The sequence below is a fragment of the Suncus etruscus genome, chromosome 3 (genome assembly GCF_024139225.1).
Source record: "Suncus etruscus isolate mSunEtr1 chromosome 3, mSunEtr1.pri.cur, whole genome shotgun sequence".
NCBI lineage: Eukaryota > Metazoa > Chordata > Mammalia > Eulipotyphla > Soricidae > Suncus > Suncus etruscus.
In genome coordinates, this window is record NC_064850.1 from 122,126,199 (window position 1) to 122,143,362 (window position 17,164).

The following is a 17,164-nucleotide window of genomic DNA, read 5'->3' on the forward strand; positions in this document are numbered from 1 at the left end:
GCCTACTTAGGAAATAGATGGGGTGCCCAAGCAGTAGCACAAGTGATAGGGCATTTGCCTTGCATGTGGCTAACTTAGGACAGACAGTGGTTTGATTCCCTGGTGTCCCATATGGTCCCCCAAGTCAGGAGAGATTTCTGAGTGTATAGCCAGGAGTAACCCCTGAGCATTACCTGGTGTGGTCCAAAAAGCAAAATAAGTAAACAAATAGTATTTAAAAAAAAGATATGAACTCGTTTATAATTTGAGTATATATTTTGGGGGGTGTCCACACCTGGTGAACTTCAGGGGTTCGCTCTTGGTTCTGGGGACAATCGTCAGGGTACGATAGGGGACAGATGCCAGGGTATCAAACCAAGGTCCATCCTAGGTCAACAATGTGCAAGGCAAACAAATGCCTTATTGCTGCTCCACCGCTCCAGGCCAAAGAACTGAATTTTTAAAGAGACTTATTACTACAAGCATTCTTCATGTATACATATTACTTTACAACCTAGAAAATTGCAAATGTTTGGTAAGTTACTATGGAGTGCCTTTAAATCCTAATTGATTTTTTTTCAAATCTATAGTCTGAAGTAAAAATGATTTTAAATGTTATATCTACTTTAAAACATTAGGAATACAATGTCCTTTTCATGAATTCAATCCATGGTTATTAAAGATGTGGGGGGGATAATGTTATAAAATGCATGAACTCTTCAAAAGTAGATTACCTTTGGACTTTGAATAGTAACTAACTTTATCTATTATTATTATTAGTAGTAGTAGTAGTATTTTGCTCTTTGGGCAAGAGGGTTCATTAAAGTATGAGTTTATATAATAACTGACTCAAATTGTTCCAGAACTAGGCCAGATGGTTCTGATTTCTAATATCCAGGCTGCTTGGCATGGTCTTTCTAGCCTGTCCATAGGGTTTGGTGGAGATCAGCAATTTGAAAGGGCTACACACTTGTAAAGCAAGTTATTCCTGGCCAAAATGTTTCTCAGCATGACCCAGCAGTAACTACATTCATCATAAGCATTTCTATTGGGGACAATTTGCCACACAGCATTCCTTTCTAAAGGGGCTAAAGACAATGGCTTGCTAAATGCTTTTGGATGTCTACACAGGTAAATCCTCTTAGAGACCTTTGTTTTCCTTAATGAAAAGAGCCTTCTTCCTGACTTGAGCTCTGCTAAGAATAAGTAAAGTAGGAAATATCATAAAATTACCCTTAAAAATAAAGTTTTCGGGAGGGGGGCAAAATTGAGTGGGAGAAAATAAATGGAAAAGTGTGAAACTGAGATTGTGTGAAACAGCTAATCTGCAAATAGATAAAGACAGCTGAGGAGTAATGCAAGAGAAAAGAGAGGGAGAAAGAGAGGGGGAGAGAGGGAGAGAGGAGGGAGGGAGGGAGAGAGAGGGAGAGAGAGAGAGAGAGAGAGAGAGAGAGAGAGAGAGAGAGAGAGAGAGAGAGGCAACCAGAACAGATGCTAAACTTAAAAGGAATTGCTGAGCAGAAAGAACATCATAAATAATCGTATTTCAAACGAAGAATTTACCTTATCAGTTTCTGGGACCTGGAGAGAGTATGGAACTCCCAAGATTATTTTCTAGCATTTTTGATCCATACAAAATGCAATTTTTCAGCTCAGGCTTTTCATTTTTCCTTGTATACAAGCTTTTTTATTAAAAAAAATCTAAAAATGTTTTCATAAGTAATACATATATCATAAAAATATGACTTGTCAACATGGAGTCCAGGCATTTCCACCCTCAACTGGGAAGGACACTCTTGCCCTCTGCTTTAAAGGTAGTGTCTTGTGCTAGACTTTGACATTCCAGCCCTTGAAAATCTTTTACCCAAGACAAAGTAAGTTTTTTTTTTTTTTGGTTATTATTAGACAAAGAAATATCATAGGCCATTTTGCCAAAACTCTAGGGGGAAAATGCTGGAAGGTAAACCAATATTTTGTTCATTAGTTTCAAATCCTAAGGCAAGGCTTACTAATTAAGAGACATCAAGGGTGGAAAATAGCCCCCTTTCTTATCTTCAAAGAAGAAAGATGAAAGAAAGACCTAGAGGGAAGCTTCTTGACCTGGTTCTGTTCATGGACACACACACACACACACACACACACACACACACACACACACCACGACACACACACACACACACACACACAATCACACACACATGCTCAGGCTGGGGTTGCAGGAGGGATCCCGGAGCACTGCCAGGCAGAAGTGTGGGAGGGAAGTGAAGAGGCAACACAAGCAAGTTCTTTTCCAAAGAGATTCAATTCCCCCGCCATCAAAACGCACCATTGAGCCCCCAAGAAGTCAAACTCACACTTGGAGAAGAGGAAAAAGCAGCTGATGCTGTGTGTGTGTGTGGGCGGGGGGGAGTACTTAAGCCAAAGCAGCCGCTTCTTTCTGCAAGGCTGCAGCCAGCCAGGGAGCACAAGTTGATTGAAAGTTTTTCTTCTGCAATTTGTCTCCCTTTGTGCGGGGCGCGCTTAGAGAGGCAGAGAAAGAGAGAGAGAGAAAGAGGGGCTCGCCGGGTCTGGGGAGGCGTACACGGCACCCCCTTCTCCGCCTCCTGCACTCGGGGGCAGTCCCTGCACCCCCTCCCGGGCCCCGAGCCCGCCTCCCTCCAGGGGTGGGGGAAACATTCCGGGCTGGGGGCGCACTCCGATTGGCTGCAAGCGCTTCCACGCACGCCGGGCCCCGGAGCTTTGTCTGACTTGGCCAGAAGTTGGCGAGCTCGGAGCCCCGAGTCGCCGCCGCTCGCCGGGGTGCGCGCTGCAGCCGAGCGGAGCCGAGCAGCGCCCCGCGCCCATGCCCGCCCAAGGGGGCGCGCCGAGGAGCCCCCGCGCGCAGCGCCGCACCGCAGGGACCCCCGAGCCTCCCGGGCGCCGCGCGGGTCTGCAGGGAGAGACGGACGCGGTGTGTATGAACCCCGAGTTGGCAGCGCGGCTCCCGGCCGGGGCTGGGCGGGCTGAGGGGCGCGCCGGCAGCGGCGGAGCCTGAAGTTGGCCCGGGAAAGGGGCGCGCGCGCAGGGACTGCGTGAACTTGCATTGTGTATGTGTGTGTTGGGGCTGCGGGGGTGCGGAGGAAGCGCCTCGGCAGACTCGGGGATTCCCTCCCCGGTGCACGCTGAAAGAAAGAAAGAAAGATGCGCTTTCCACCGGCTTGGGCCATCCTGCTGCTGCCGCTGCTGGCGCTGGAGCCCCGCGTCCTGGGCAAAAATCTGAAATACCGGCTTTACGAGGAGCAGAGGGTGGGCACGGTGGTGGCGCGGCTAGCGGAGGATGTGGAGGACCTGCTGGCTAAGCTCCCCAACCCCGCCGCCGTGCGCTTTCGGGCCATGCAGCGCGGCAACTCGCCGCTGCTGGTAGTGGACGAGAAGAGCGGCGAGGTGAGCATCGGGGCGCAGATCGACCGCGAGCAGCTGTGCCAGAAGAACCTGAACTGCTCCATCGAGTTCGACGTGGTCACGCTGCCCACCGAGCACCTGCAGCTGTTCCACATCGAGGTGGAGGTGCTGGACATCAACGACAACGCACCCCGCTTCGCGCGCGCCCTGATCCCCATCGATCTGTCCGAGAGCGCCGCCGTGGGCACCCGCATCCCCCTCGACAGCGCCTTCGACCCGGACGTGGGCGACAACGCGCTGCACACCTACTCGCTGACGCCCAACGACTTCTTCCACATCGAGGTGCGCACCCGCACGGACGGCGCCAAGTGCGCCGAGCTCATCGTGGTGCGCGAGCTGGACCGAGAGCTGCAGGCCAGCTACGAGCTGCAGCTCACTGCCTCGGACCTGGGGGTGCCTCCCCGCTCGGGTTCCTCCACTCTGCACATCAGCATCTCAGACTCCAACGACAACAGCCCCGTGTTTGAGCAGCAGACCTATGTCATTCAGCTCCGCGAGGACGCCCCCGTGGGCGCGCTTCTTCTGGACCTCAACGCCACCGACCCAGATGAGGGCGCCAACGGGAGAGTGGTGTACTCCTTCAGCAGCCACGTGGCCCCCCAAATCAGAGAGACTTTTCGAATCGACCCCGAGCGGGGCCATTTGACACTTTTCAAACCTGTGGATTACGAGACCACCAAATCCTATGAGATAGACGTACAGGCTCAAGACCTGGGTCCCAACTCCATCCCGGCTCACTGCAAGATCATCATTAAGGTGGTGGATGTGAATGACAACAAGCCCGAGATTAATATCAACCTCATGTCCCCAGAGAAGGAAGAGATCTCCTATCTCTTCGAAGGGGACCCTGTTGACACCTTTGTGGCTCTAGTCAGGGTGCAGGATAAGGATTCTGGGCTCAATGGAGAAATCGTTTGCAAGCTCCATGGCCACGGCCATTTCAAACTTCAGAAGACTTATGAAAACAATTATCTGATCTTGACCAACGCCACCCTGGACAGGGAGAAGAGGTCAGAGTACAGTTTGACTGTCATCGCGGAGGACAAGGGGACCCCTAGTCTCTCCACAGTCAAACACTTCACCGTGCACATCAATGACGTGAATGACAATGCCCCCCACTTCCCCAGAAGCCACTATGAGTTTGCCATCTCAGAGAATAATTCGCCAGGGGCCTACATCACCACTGTGACAGCCACTGACCCCGACCTGGGTGAAAACGGGCAGGTCACCTACACCATTCTGGAGACTTTCATCCTGGGCAACTCCATCACTACTTATGTCACCATTGACCCATCCAATGGCGCCATTTACGCCCTCCGGATCTTTGATCATGAAGAAGTGAGTCAGATCACTTTTGTGGTGGAAGCAAGAGATGGAGGCAGCCCCAAGCAACTGGTGAGCAACACCACTGTGGTGCTCACGGTCATCGACGAGAATGACAATGTCCCCGTGGTCATAGCACCTGCGCTAAGGAACAACACTGCAGAAGTCGCCATCCCCAAAGGGGCTGGAAATGGTTTCCATGTCACCAGGATTAGGGCCATGGACAGAGACTCAGGGGTAAATGCGGAACTCAGCTGTTCTATAGTGGCAGGCAACGAGGAAAACGTCTTTGTCATTGACCCGCGGTCATGTGACATCCAGACCAACGTGAGCTTGGAGTCTGTCCCCAACACGGAGTGGGAGCTCGCTGTGGTCATTGAGGACAAGGGCAGCCCACAGCTACACACCAGGGTCCTGCTGAAGTGCATGACCTTTGACTACACAGAGTCAGTGACCAGCACAGCCATGAGCTCTGTGAGCCAAGCCTCCTTGGACGTCTCCATGATCATCATTATTTCCTTGGGGGCCATCTGTGCTGTGTTGTTGGTGATCATGGTGCTATTTGCCACTCGGTGTAACCGGGAAAAGAAGGACACACGATCCTACAACTGCAGGGTAGCGGAATCCACTTACCAACACCACCCCAAGAGACCCTCCAGGCAGATTCATAAAGGGGACATCACTTTGGTGCCCACCATCAATGGCACACTGCCCATCCGCTCTCATCACCGGTCCTCACCCTCTTCATCACCTACCTTAGAAAGAGGGCAGATGGGCAGTCGCCAGAGCCACAACAGCCACCAGTCACTCAATAGTTTGGTGACAATCTCATCCAATCACATGGCTGAGAATTTCTCCTTGGAGCTCACCCATGCCACGCCTGCTGTTGAGGTAAGGTCATTCATTGTACCAGTTTGCTTAGAATGTTGGTTATTGGTGAGAGAGAGAGAGAGAGAGAGAGAGAGAGAGAGAGAGAGAGAGATCATTCTTAACTATTGTCATAGATATATAATCATTAAATATATTTATATCAAATAGGATACAAGTCACACCATATACATATAAACTTATATTAAGTATTAAGTTTGTCTGAAATATTTGGCTCTCTATATATAGAAACATCATTTCTACTTTTGAAAATTAAATGTTAAATCATAAAGGATTATTTAATCCCCCTTACTGCCCTGATGAAGAAACCTAGAAGACCTCACATAAATGTGGGACTTTATTCTGACAGTTGTGATTTCCATGAAAAGCCCCAGAAACTGAGACCCCCCCCAAAAAAAAAATCCCCTTTCGGCCCCTATTAGATGAGATCAGATTCTGTGTCTAGACAAGCTTTAAAAGTGCATGTGCTAGAATCTTGCTTTTTTTTTTTTTTTTTGGTCTGTGTTTTATATATGTGTGTTTGTGTGTGCTGTGAATGTGTGAGCATCTTTCAGTTATTCATTCATTTACTGTAGCTGATTTCATCTACATGATCAGGAGAATCACTGGGGTTATTTAATAAAGGAAAAGCCAGTGGTCTGGATTTATTTGAATCTCTAGGATGGCTTTTTCTTTGTATGTGGCAAGGCTGCATATATGCACTATTCACAGAACCTGTTCATTACTTGGGATAGAACAGCACGGAATTTTGCCCTCGCTGAGAGCTCATGGGTATTTGAGAAATTGTATTCAGGAATCAGCTGGGTCTCTTTGCTTTCCAGCAGGTCTCGCAGCTTCTATCAATGCTTCACCAGGGTCAGTATCAGCCCAGGCCAAGCTTTCGAGGAAATAAATACTCCAGAAGCTATAGGTATGGATGCACCGTGCATATCTGAGTCTGTTTCCAAGTGTTTGAATGTTGAAGAGTGAAAGCTGGACTTTCCCCTATCTTTGTCTTTCTAGATATGCCCTCCAGGATATGGACAAGTTTAGCCTGAAGGACAGTGGCCGTGGGGATAGTGAAGCTGGGGACAGTGACTATGACCTAGGTCGTGATTCTCCTATAGACCGGCTGTTGGGGGAAGGATTCAGTGACCTGTTTCTCACAGATGGAAGGATTCCAGCAGGTAATATAGACTTATTTTCTAACTGCTACACTGGTCATGTGAAAACAGTGGCTTTTCCCATCCTCTGTGTCTCTTCACTGGCCTTTACTCTCAACTAACTGTCATTTGCACACTATTGACAACAAACCTAAAGATTGACAGTTGACAGTGTGTTTCTAAAAATTCATATTAAACAGCTGAACAAGGAGAGTTAAGAGATAGGCTTAGGGTTTGGGACAGGAAAGAAGGGATGGGGGTTTGCAGGGGTACTGGGAAGCTGCATCAGTTTCTTCCTCCCCTCTTTGCATCCAGTCCTGTTCCAAGACACTTGAGCAACTTCTTGATAGAATTCCCAGCCTTTGGTTTTGATTCATGCAACCTGTTTTGGTGCTTTTTGGGGAACAGAGCTATAATTTGGAAATGCATTTCCTGTCATGGGCTAGAGATTAAAATACATAGGGACATGATATACTTGAGCAACTCAAAGTAGGAGACAGGCAGCCTCTTGGTAGGTGGTAGACAGAGGATCTTCTATGCCTTTCATTGTCTTTTTGACCCATAAAGGACCCTGAGTAGGAGCCCCATGAAAGAATTTCAGAAGACATGTTTGTTGGAGAAGATCTTGTTGAATTCTGAGCCACATTTTCCTAGGCTCCTACTCTCTCGTTGTGCAATAGAAACTCTCTAACCCAGATGGGTAGGCACTGTCTGTGCCATGGTAGCCGCCCTGTGCTAAAAGCATATAATTATAACTTCAGTTTAAGAAACATGCCACATGGCCCTTGAGCTCCTCCCAATTTGGAAGCCATGTCAACAGCATGATTGTGTTTTGAGAGTGTATAAAAGGCATAAAGAAAGTATTCTCTGGGGCATCTATTAGCTAAGTCAAAGAGGTGAGAGAGTTGAGGAAAAAGGAATGAGTAAAGTGGAGGGAGCCACAGAAATGTGGGTTCTTCCATAACAGTAATCTCCTTCCTGTAAGTCACCCTGGTGGCAGGAAGAGAAGCCACAGCCCTGTTGGCATCAGATGAAGGAGCAGAGAAGCAAGCAATGATGGCCCAGCCTGTCTGGCTCCTGGCAAGTTTTTGGCCTTGTTTGGTTGGTGGTGGGTCCACCCAACACGAGCAGGCAGGGAGTAAGAAGTGGACACAAAAAGAAGAGCTAGTCTCAGAATTTCTTTTGTCTCTTTTTCTCTTTTCCTTTTTCTCTGCCTCCCTTCCATTTTTCCTTCCTTCCTCCCTTCCTTCCTCCATCTCTCCCTCCTTACCTCTCTTCCTTCCTTCCTCCATCTTTCCCTCCTTCCCTCTCTCCCTTCCTTCCTTCCTTCCTTCTCTCCTTCCCTCCTTTCTTCCCTTCCTATCCATCCTTCCTTCTAATTTTCCTTTATCTCTTCCTTCCTCTCTCCTCTTCCTTCCTTTCTTTTTCTCTCCTTCCCTCCATCCCTTCCTTCTCACATTCCCATCTTTTTCTTTCTTCCTTCCTTCCTCCTTCCTCCTTCCTTCTTTCTTTCTTTCTTTCCTTTCTTTCTTTCTTTCTTTCTTTCTTTCTTTCTTTCTTTCTTTCTTTCTTTCTTTCTTTCTTTCTTTCTTTCTTTCTTCTTTCTTTCTTTCTTTCTTTCTTTCTTTCTTTCTTTCTTTCTTTCTTTCTTTCTTTCTTTCTTTCTTTCTTTCTTTCTTTCTCTCAAAATTGTTATTTCTACAGGATAACAAATGATGTGAGATTTGAATCAATCCCCAAGCTTTTTAGTACTAATCTGTCAATAGGAGTGTGAAGTTCTATTTTTTAATAAGTTGAGTGCCATAGTTATTTTTCTAGAGTTGTGCTGCCCTGCAGTAAATGAGTACATGCTACTGCTCTTGTTGGGAGAGTGGCTGGTTTCTGGCAGGATGAATGTCTGGCATTGATGTCACCATGGACATTAGAGTTGATCTGGCACAGTCATCCATGGTGTCCTTTTTAAAATTCAATTAAATTCAATTAAGCTCAGTCAGTCACCCTAGACCAATTTGAAAAGAAATCTGTCAATCTAGAGGAATGTTACTTGCCTCATCAAACTTGCTCAGAGAGAAACAGATTCATTATTTTTGCTCATGAAGTGAAGCAATTGATTACATTTCTACATTTTTATTGCATTTCTCTACTTATAACATTCTAATTTTGAATGCTGACTCCTAGTTTTGAGTTATTTCCAAACATTATGTTATTTGACCAACTAGAAAAATAATATCAGTATAATCACATTAATATGTAACATATAATATAATACATAATATATATTACATATGATATTATATGTGATATGTATGATATAATATATAATCACAATAATATTTTAGTATAATGGCATTATAATGACCAGTATAATGACATTATATTGTATTATATATTTAAAGTATAAAGTCTGTTACTAGAAAATTATCAGCATAAATAAAAGTTGAATAAATAACTTTATTTAGATAACCTTGCCATCTGTTGGCCCAAATACTCTAGGTTCTTTAGAATTCCAAAATCATATTTTTCTAATAACTAAATGTGAATATGCCTTATATTTTTGTTGTTTTATTTTGGGGCCACACCCAGTGATGCTCAGGAGGTCCTCCTGGCTATGTGCTCAGAAATCACTCCTATCTCATGGGACCATATGGGATGCTGGGGGGATTGAACCGTGATCTGTTCCAGGCTAGAGTGCACAAGGCAGATGCCTTACCACTTGCGCCATTACTCTGGCCCCATTTTTTTTTCAGTTTTCCCCCATTTTCAAAGTTACTACTAACACCAGATATGATTCATGACAAAACAGTTACATAATGTTTGAATTAAACTTTTTTTAAGTATTTGAGAACAAAATATTGGCAGTACACATTATATAATCCTCTTGAGGACAGTGAATCTTTTTGTGTGAGTAACTTAAGATTCATTTGACATCTCATTTCCTTTTAAAGTTAGAGCCTCACCTTCAGATTCTTATAAGTAATAATCTTAATATACAGAAAAAATCCCTGAAACACAATTTTATATTTAGACAAACATCTCATAATGATGCCATGTTAAATGTTTCTAGTACTTGGTACTACATTCCCACAGAATGTCTGACAGTAAGTACATTTGTCTTGCTAGCAACCTGCCCCTGTATGTTATGTGATGGAGACTTTACTAGAAACATTGAACTCCAGGAAGTCACCAACTTCAAGGCTCATCATTATTTCTGTCTCACTATTATTGCCAGAATTCTGCACTCTGAGCCTTGTCTATACAGAGTTTACCTCCCCTTATTATCATCTGATGATACTTTGCTACATTCTGGTCTACTATTCTTTCCCCTTAAGATTCTGCCAACATGTTGGGGATAGAAAACTGAGCTTTAAAAATTATCTTCCCAGAAAATATCCCAAGTAGTATCAAATGTAAGTCCACATCTGAATGTCATTAACCAAAGTCAGTACAGTTCTCTAAAGTGTGTGTATTTTTAGGACTTAAGAGTCTTATTCCAACTCATTATCTGCATTAGACTGTGATCAAATATAGATTCTATGATGCTGCATTTTCTTGCCAGAGGGTCATTTCTGGTCATTCATTTTACTAATTCCCACAGAAATACTCTGAATTTTGAGCAATAAAATCAACATGCATTTCTTTTTTTGTCCTTTGATTCATGTTGGCCAAAATACTTTCTTCCTTATTCATTCAGCTTTGACAACAGTACACCCAGTGGTAGATGAACTTTCATTTTCCCAGTAAGCTGCTGTAAGATGATGCTGTGAGGTTTCCTGATTGAGATTTTGCTTCTACCTATTGATCTGTCATTTGTGATTTCTTCACTGAAAGCTCTCTCTTTAATTTTGCTTTTGCCTGGTTTCTGCAGGATTTCTTCTGAACTTTTCTCTGTGGTGGGTTCACTGTGCCCACATCCCACTGATAGTCACTCTAGTTCTCTCTTCATTAAATCTTTCTTTTCTTTATTTTAAGCCTCATCTCTAGAACATTCTAATTTACAGTATTTGCTTGAAAATCAATCACCCACTTTTGTTGCCCAGCAACACCACATTAAACTGTTTCTCATGGCATGTCTTAGTCAATTAAATCACTGTGTTATTTACCCTCTGTTGTGACCTCTTAATTTTTTGGTTTGTTTTCCAATAGAGTCATCTCTTCACCAATTAGAGACATCTTTAATTTATGTGCCTTTTAAGTAAAAAATCTGACTTCTCTTTGCTTTGTTTAAATCCTAGTCAATTCTCAAAGATTATTTCAAGCCTCCCCCTTTTTTATTTTTTTTATTTTAGAGTCCCCACTTAGTGCTATATTCAGAGGTCATTCATAGTAGTGCTTGGCAGATGTTGTGGTGCTGGGTATAGAACACTAGATTTCCTATATATAAAGTATGCATTTAGCCTGATAAACTATTTGGCCTTCCAGTCATTCTTTAACTACTAAAGCATCCATTTCTGTTTTCTTCTGAATATTTGCTCAACTTCCTAGAGTTTAGAACAGAGATATAAAGGCATCTCACTATAAACTAGTCACTCAAAGACTAAGGACTTTTTAGAAGTATAGGCATATCTTTTTACTCTATTTTTTGATGCTTCCTGGCCTGCCTATTCAATAGAGAATGTGGTAAAATTGATAATCATACCATGCTAAGAGTTTTTTGCTTTCCTTATATCTCCCCTCCCCTGAGGACATCTTGCTACCTGGCAAAAGTGCCAAGCAGATACAGATTAAACTCTTGCACCACATGATAGGAGATCCTGATTCCTTGTACATGGTAGGGAGCATCTGTAGTGAGGGACTGTATATAGTGGGGAATATTTTTTAATAGTTGAGTCTCTGTGGGAAAATAGTATAAGTAAAATTAGTAAAGGACTTGTTTTATGTTTTCTTTCTTTTCTCCATTAGTAAAGTTAGAGTTCTAATATGAATTTGTTAGGTTTTAACTCAAGGACCATGAAATCTAATGAAGTTGGATTGTACATTTCTTGTTACAGACAGTCCAATGACCAGAATTATTTCTTAACATGAATTGTCATTTGAATCACTTAGTTTACATTATTAATTATTTTTATTATATTTAGTCCTTTCAGAAATATATCATACTTAGGATTCTTGGAAATCAGTGTAATTTCTTCTTTTATCAACAACTATAAACATTTCTACAAAATAAAGCCAAGTAAGCTATCTAGTTCTTCAACATAAAATAAAAGGACAGAAAACAAAGGAATAGGAGTTATTGATTCTGTCCCATTGTGTCCTAACAGATGTGAGAAAGACAATATATACACAGGTCTCTTTTTCATTTTCAGAGACCCAGGGAACTCAAGAAAATGATTCATGACCACTTAGATATTTGTTTCACTGCTGACACTTCTTTCTATGGAGGTTACTTTCAGTCTCTTTTGAAAGTTACTTTCCACCCATTTTGCTTTGTCCACATTAAATGATGACTAGCAAGATTTGGTATATACTTCTAAGTAGTAATAATACCTGAAGTTGGTGCATCAAACAGCCTTTGCTGTTCAGATGGTTCCCATGTCTTAAATGCAATGACTCTTCAAAGGCTAACATACACCCTTGCTCCCAATCTCTGCTCTTTCTTAGATTCTATGAAAATCACTACTGAACGGTTGTGTTGAATCCACATGAATCTACATGGCTCATTGCATTTTCCACCCTTTTTCTGAATTTCCACTTTCCAACTAATTAGATACTTTTCTGAACTCACTCTTCTCGCTCTTGCCCTTGTTCTGTAAGTCACTCCATACTCCATTAAGAATGAGGTCTAGATGTCATGAAATAGAAAACAGAACTATCTTCAAGGGATCAAGTAACCAAGATCCAGGAACTTCCAACTCCACTCTTTGTTGTTTTTGAGCCACACCAAGCTTTGCTCAGGGATTTCTTTCACCTCTTTCTTTACTTAGGGATCACTCACATCAGAATTTGGGCTGAGGAGGTAGATTGAGAAGTGGGGCAGGGTGCTAGAGGTTAGCTATATACAAGGCAAGAGCCTCCTTTGCTGTGTTTTCTCCCCAATCCTTAGTATTTTGGCATTGTTCAGTAGTACTCAGGAGTTATTCCTGGCTCTTTGCTCAGAAGTGGCTTCTGTCACAACTTTTGGGACTATATGTGGTACCAGGGATCTGAATAATTGGTTGTGTGTAAGGTAAGTATAATATCTTCAGTGCTTGTTCCTATAGTTTTATTTAGCAGAATTTTTAAGGCTAATATCTCATTGCATGTATATATTGTTTGTAGCTGGGTACCTAGTTTGCTTTCTCATCTTAACTATTGTAAATAGTGTTGGAACAAGCAGGAATGTGTCGATACTCTTTAGGGTCCCGATTTCAATTGATAAACATATGCCAGGAGTGAATGTGTTCGATATATTTCATTTTGGAAGTGTCTCTGTATCATTCTATACACAGCCACCACCATTTTGCATTCTCAGCCATGATGTATGCAGAGTTTTTTTTTCCTTCAAGTTATAGTCAATGTTTGTTTTTTTTTTTTTGAAATTGGTGCCATCCTGAGAGTTTTAATGAGATACCATACTGTGTTTTTGTTTCCACTTACCTGGTGAAAAGAAAGTGTAGGGTGAATGCATGCTTATTACATTTAAATTTATGGTACTTAAACTGTAGAAATGATGGAGACCAACAGTACATACTGTGGGGCACTCACTTGCTCTTAACCCTAGTTTTAGTGCTGTTCCAGAATCAGTCTTTTAAATAATAATTTGGGAATAAAATATGTCTTTCTTAAGCAGCCAAGACTGTGCAAATATAGAGCACATGGCAATCAGCCCAATCTTTGTTAGAAATCTACTTCTTTGCATTGTATGTTTTATCTCATTCACACTTTAATGAAATTATGATGTGGAAAAACAAATTGCCATTGAAAGACATGGAGAATCTGTAGAGTATATTTTGCATCTTCCCACTTCTGGAATGTTTTGTATTTGAAAAATGTATTCTACCTACTCTATGCCTATTTTTTCTGCCTTTCTCACATCATTTTGTATCAATGTTATGACACACATTTCAACGAGAATTAGCTGACTAATTTTTTAGATTATTTCTTTCTTTTTGGATGACTTTTTCATCTATCTGAATTTTAATCCTTTAGAAAAACTAATTCTTAACAGGATATGTGTAGATGCCAGTAGCTGGTAATACTTTTCACTTTATTTATTATTTATTTATTGAATGATTTTTGTTTTGTTTTGTTGGACCACACCTGGAGGTACTCAGGACTTACTCCTGTCTCTGTGCTTATGGTTCATTTCTGACAATGCTTGAGGACCATATAGAGTGTCAAAGATGAAAAGCCAGTCTGTGAGTTACAAGACCCGACCTGCTGTACGACTGGTCATTCATTTTTAAATAATAAGTTTGATCATTTTATGTAATAAGTCACCAAACAACATGGGACACCTTTACAAGAAATTAATTAAAAAGCACAACAACCCAACCTTATTATATTCCCTTTCTCCATTAAAGTAGAATGGGATTACCACTTAAGGATTACCTTGAGTGGCCTTCTGAAATACTGAATCTCACTTAATAACTCTGGGTCTTCTTTGTTGTTGTCACTGCTGAGGATTTAACTCACAAATATGTCCTCATGTACATCTTAGCTCTTTCCACTCCTCCTCTAGTGCCCACCCAACCTCAGTCACATAACTGCAACAGCAGAAATGTTCTTCCTTAGCGAGTATCAATGATTCTTGCCTTATTCAATCAGCAAGAATGACTTGTAGTGGGCAACCCAGGCTTCCAGAACCCTGTGAACAAGTGTGCTGGAAGTTGGTTAGATGCACAGCATTAAACCTTTTCTACTGGGCCAGAGAGTAGCAGGGATGACATTTGCCTTGCATACAGCTGACCCAGGTTTGATTCCCATCATCCTTTAGGGTCCCCTGAGCCTTACAGGAGTGATTTCTGAGTACAGAACCAGTAGTAATCCTTGATTCCGGCTGGGTATGGTCCAAAAACCACCCTCCCCCCAAAAAGAGAAGTATATATGTTTTTATTTTAAATAATTTCTTTCTTTAAGCACTGTGGTTACAAACACGTTCATAGTTGGGTTTCAGTCATTGAATGTACACCACCCTTCAGAAATATAAAGCTTTTCTTCTAGCTCTTCTACCATGCAGTGGTGGGTAAAAATATTTTTTCACAGGTAGGGTGAGGCGCTATGTTTCTAACCCCTCAGGCTGACATGTCTGATGAAATAGGGTAGCAGTGGAGAAATAATACACAGCAGTCAGAAAAGATATTTACTGGAGTCGGTTCTCTGCCCTGTGCTGTTTATGCACCATATGCTTTCTCTCTGGAGCTCCCAGGCAGACTCTTTATTATCCCAAAACCCACCCACCAGGGTGGTGGAAGGCCCTGAAATCCAGGTTAGTTTTTACGTAGCATAAGAAGAGGTTAGAGAAACAGGAAGTTGGGGAAGGGTTACAGGTGAGCATCCTGGGTGGAGATTGAACTGTCACCTTAGGTTTTCTGGTACTGAGACCCATCCCCTCTGTGTCCTCAGAACCAGGTCCAGTTTATTAACGATCCTTTCCCCTTGTCCACCCCAACCCCTTGTACTTACAGCCATGCGGCTTTGCACTGAGGAGTGCAGAGTGCTGGGCCACTCGGACCAGTGCTGGATGCCCCCACTGCCATCACCCTCTTCCGACTACCGGAGCAACATGTTCATCCCGGGGGAAGAGTTCCCAGTGCAGCCCCAGCAGCAGTCGCAGCCCCTGGGCAGCCTGGACGAGGACAGCCCGTCTGTAGAGTCGGGGGAGAAGAAGAAGAGCAGCTTCTCTACCTTCGGTAAGGACGCCCCTTCGCCACAGGACGAGGAAGCGGGGGACAGCGCATCTTCCCTGCTGTCAGAGATGAGCAGCGTGTTCCAGCGCCTGTTGCCGCCTTCCCTGGACGCGCACCCGGATGGCAACAACAGCAGTGGGGATGCGGGCAGCTCCCTGGAACGTCGCAAGGGCCCTCTGCCCCCCAAGAACACTGCGTACCCGCCCGGGGTGGCTGCCTGGGCCGCCAGCACCCACTTCCAGAACCCCACCAGCACTCCAGGACCCGCCCTGGGTGCGCACTCCAGCGTGCAGCCCTCAGCCAAGTGGCTCCCGGCCATGGAGGAGATCCCCGAAAACTACGAGGAGGACGATTTTGACAATGTGCTCAACCACCTCAGCGACCCCAAACACGAGCTTATGGACGCCAGCGAGCTGGTGGCAGAGATTAATAAACTGCTCCAAGACGTGCGACAGAGCTAGAGATGGTACAGCCAGGCCTGTGTGTGTTTCAGCTCGGTGGAAGGCGGGGACCCCCCATCCCCGCCCATCCCTGCACCCATTCCTCTACCCCTCGACCACGGCCCCAGGGAACTGGCATCGCCCAATCGTTGCATTTATCATAAATGTGTCTGTGTATATTGGATATTAAATACTGTATTTTCGTATGTACACAATGCAAGTGTGATGATTTTAACCTGTATTTTAAAAATACATTTGTACCTTATATTTATGTGTAATTTAACAGACAAATTTTATTTTTTTACTCCCATGCCAAACACGTCTCTCTCCTCATCATGTAGAAACGTAGTCATTACCCCCCTGTTCCCCCCCTCCCCGCATTGTATGTACTTTCCAGCTGCAGAAAAGGCATCACTTTGTATTGCTTATCTGGGGGAAGGGGATGAGAACAGATCATCAATTCTACACACTAGCTCCATGGAAGCGTTAATTCTTTAGTTCCATGAAGTGATCTGGCTTGGTTACCAAGACTTAATAATAATGGAAGCATCTATTAAAATGTTATGCTATTATTATTCGTATTATTTTATTCTTATATTGCTATTATTCTTTGTACTTGTTTCTGGTAGTTCAATTCTTAAAGAAAAATTAAAAAGCAAGACGATGTCATATGTTAGGGCTGGGTATTGTCTGTCATGAGTGATGAAGATAAGAACAAGGACATTGCTGCTTCCTAACTCCTTGACCCTTCACGATCCCAGGAAGTCTCACTGACCTGCTCTGGAGAATGTTCTTCCCCTTCATGCACTTTGTCTATTGATAATCAAGGTAAAGAATGATGTTCCTGCCATCGTGAGTTGGAGATTCGCTTCCAGAAATGAAAGCTGCTCATTAAATGAGTGAGTGGGATAATACAACACCAAGTATTGATGGGCAAAAGCAGATTAGCCAGTGGCCCTCCTAGGGTAGTAAATCTAATCAATCAGTCTATTCCCAAACCATTCTTTTCCTGCCTGCCCTTCTACTCTCATGATACTTGAACATGTTTATCTTTTGTGATATTATTATTTTGCTATTATTCATTTTAGTCTTGGTCTCTAGTGCATGATTTTCTATGTTTGCTTTT

The 17,164-nt window shown here is 43.3% G+C and overlaps 1 protein-coding gene across 2 annotated transcripts; it reads left to right on the top strand.

The window, feature by feature from the left end:
* Positions 1–3,045: 3,045 nt before the first annotated feature.
* PCDH18 (protocadherin 18) lies at positions 3,046–16,143 on the top strand. 2 transcript variants are annotated; one of them, XM_049769986.1, is made up of 4 exons: positions 3,046–5,634; positions 6,453–6,541; positions 6,634–6,797; positions 15,377–16,143. In XM_049769986.1, the coding sequence occupies exons 1-4, from the start codon at positions 3,160–3,162 to the stop codon at positions 16,057–16,059; spliced, it is 3,411 nt and encodes a 1,136-aa protein (XP_049625943.1). In that variant the 5' UTR covers positions 3,046–3,159; the 3' UTR covers positions 16,060–16,143. The 2 variants fall into 2 exon arrangements, with proteins under 2 accessions (XP_049625943.1, XP_049625944.1); XM_049769987.1 differs by having other exon boundaries at positions 6,456–6,541.
* Positions 16,144–17,164: the final 1,021 nt, after the last annotated feature.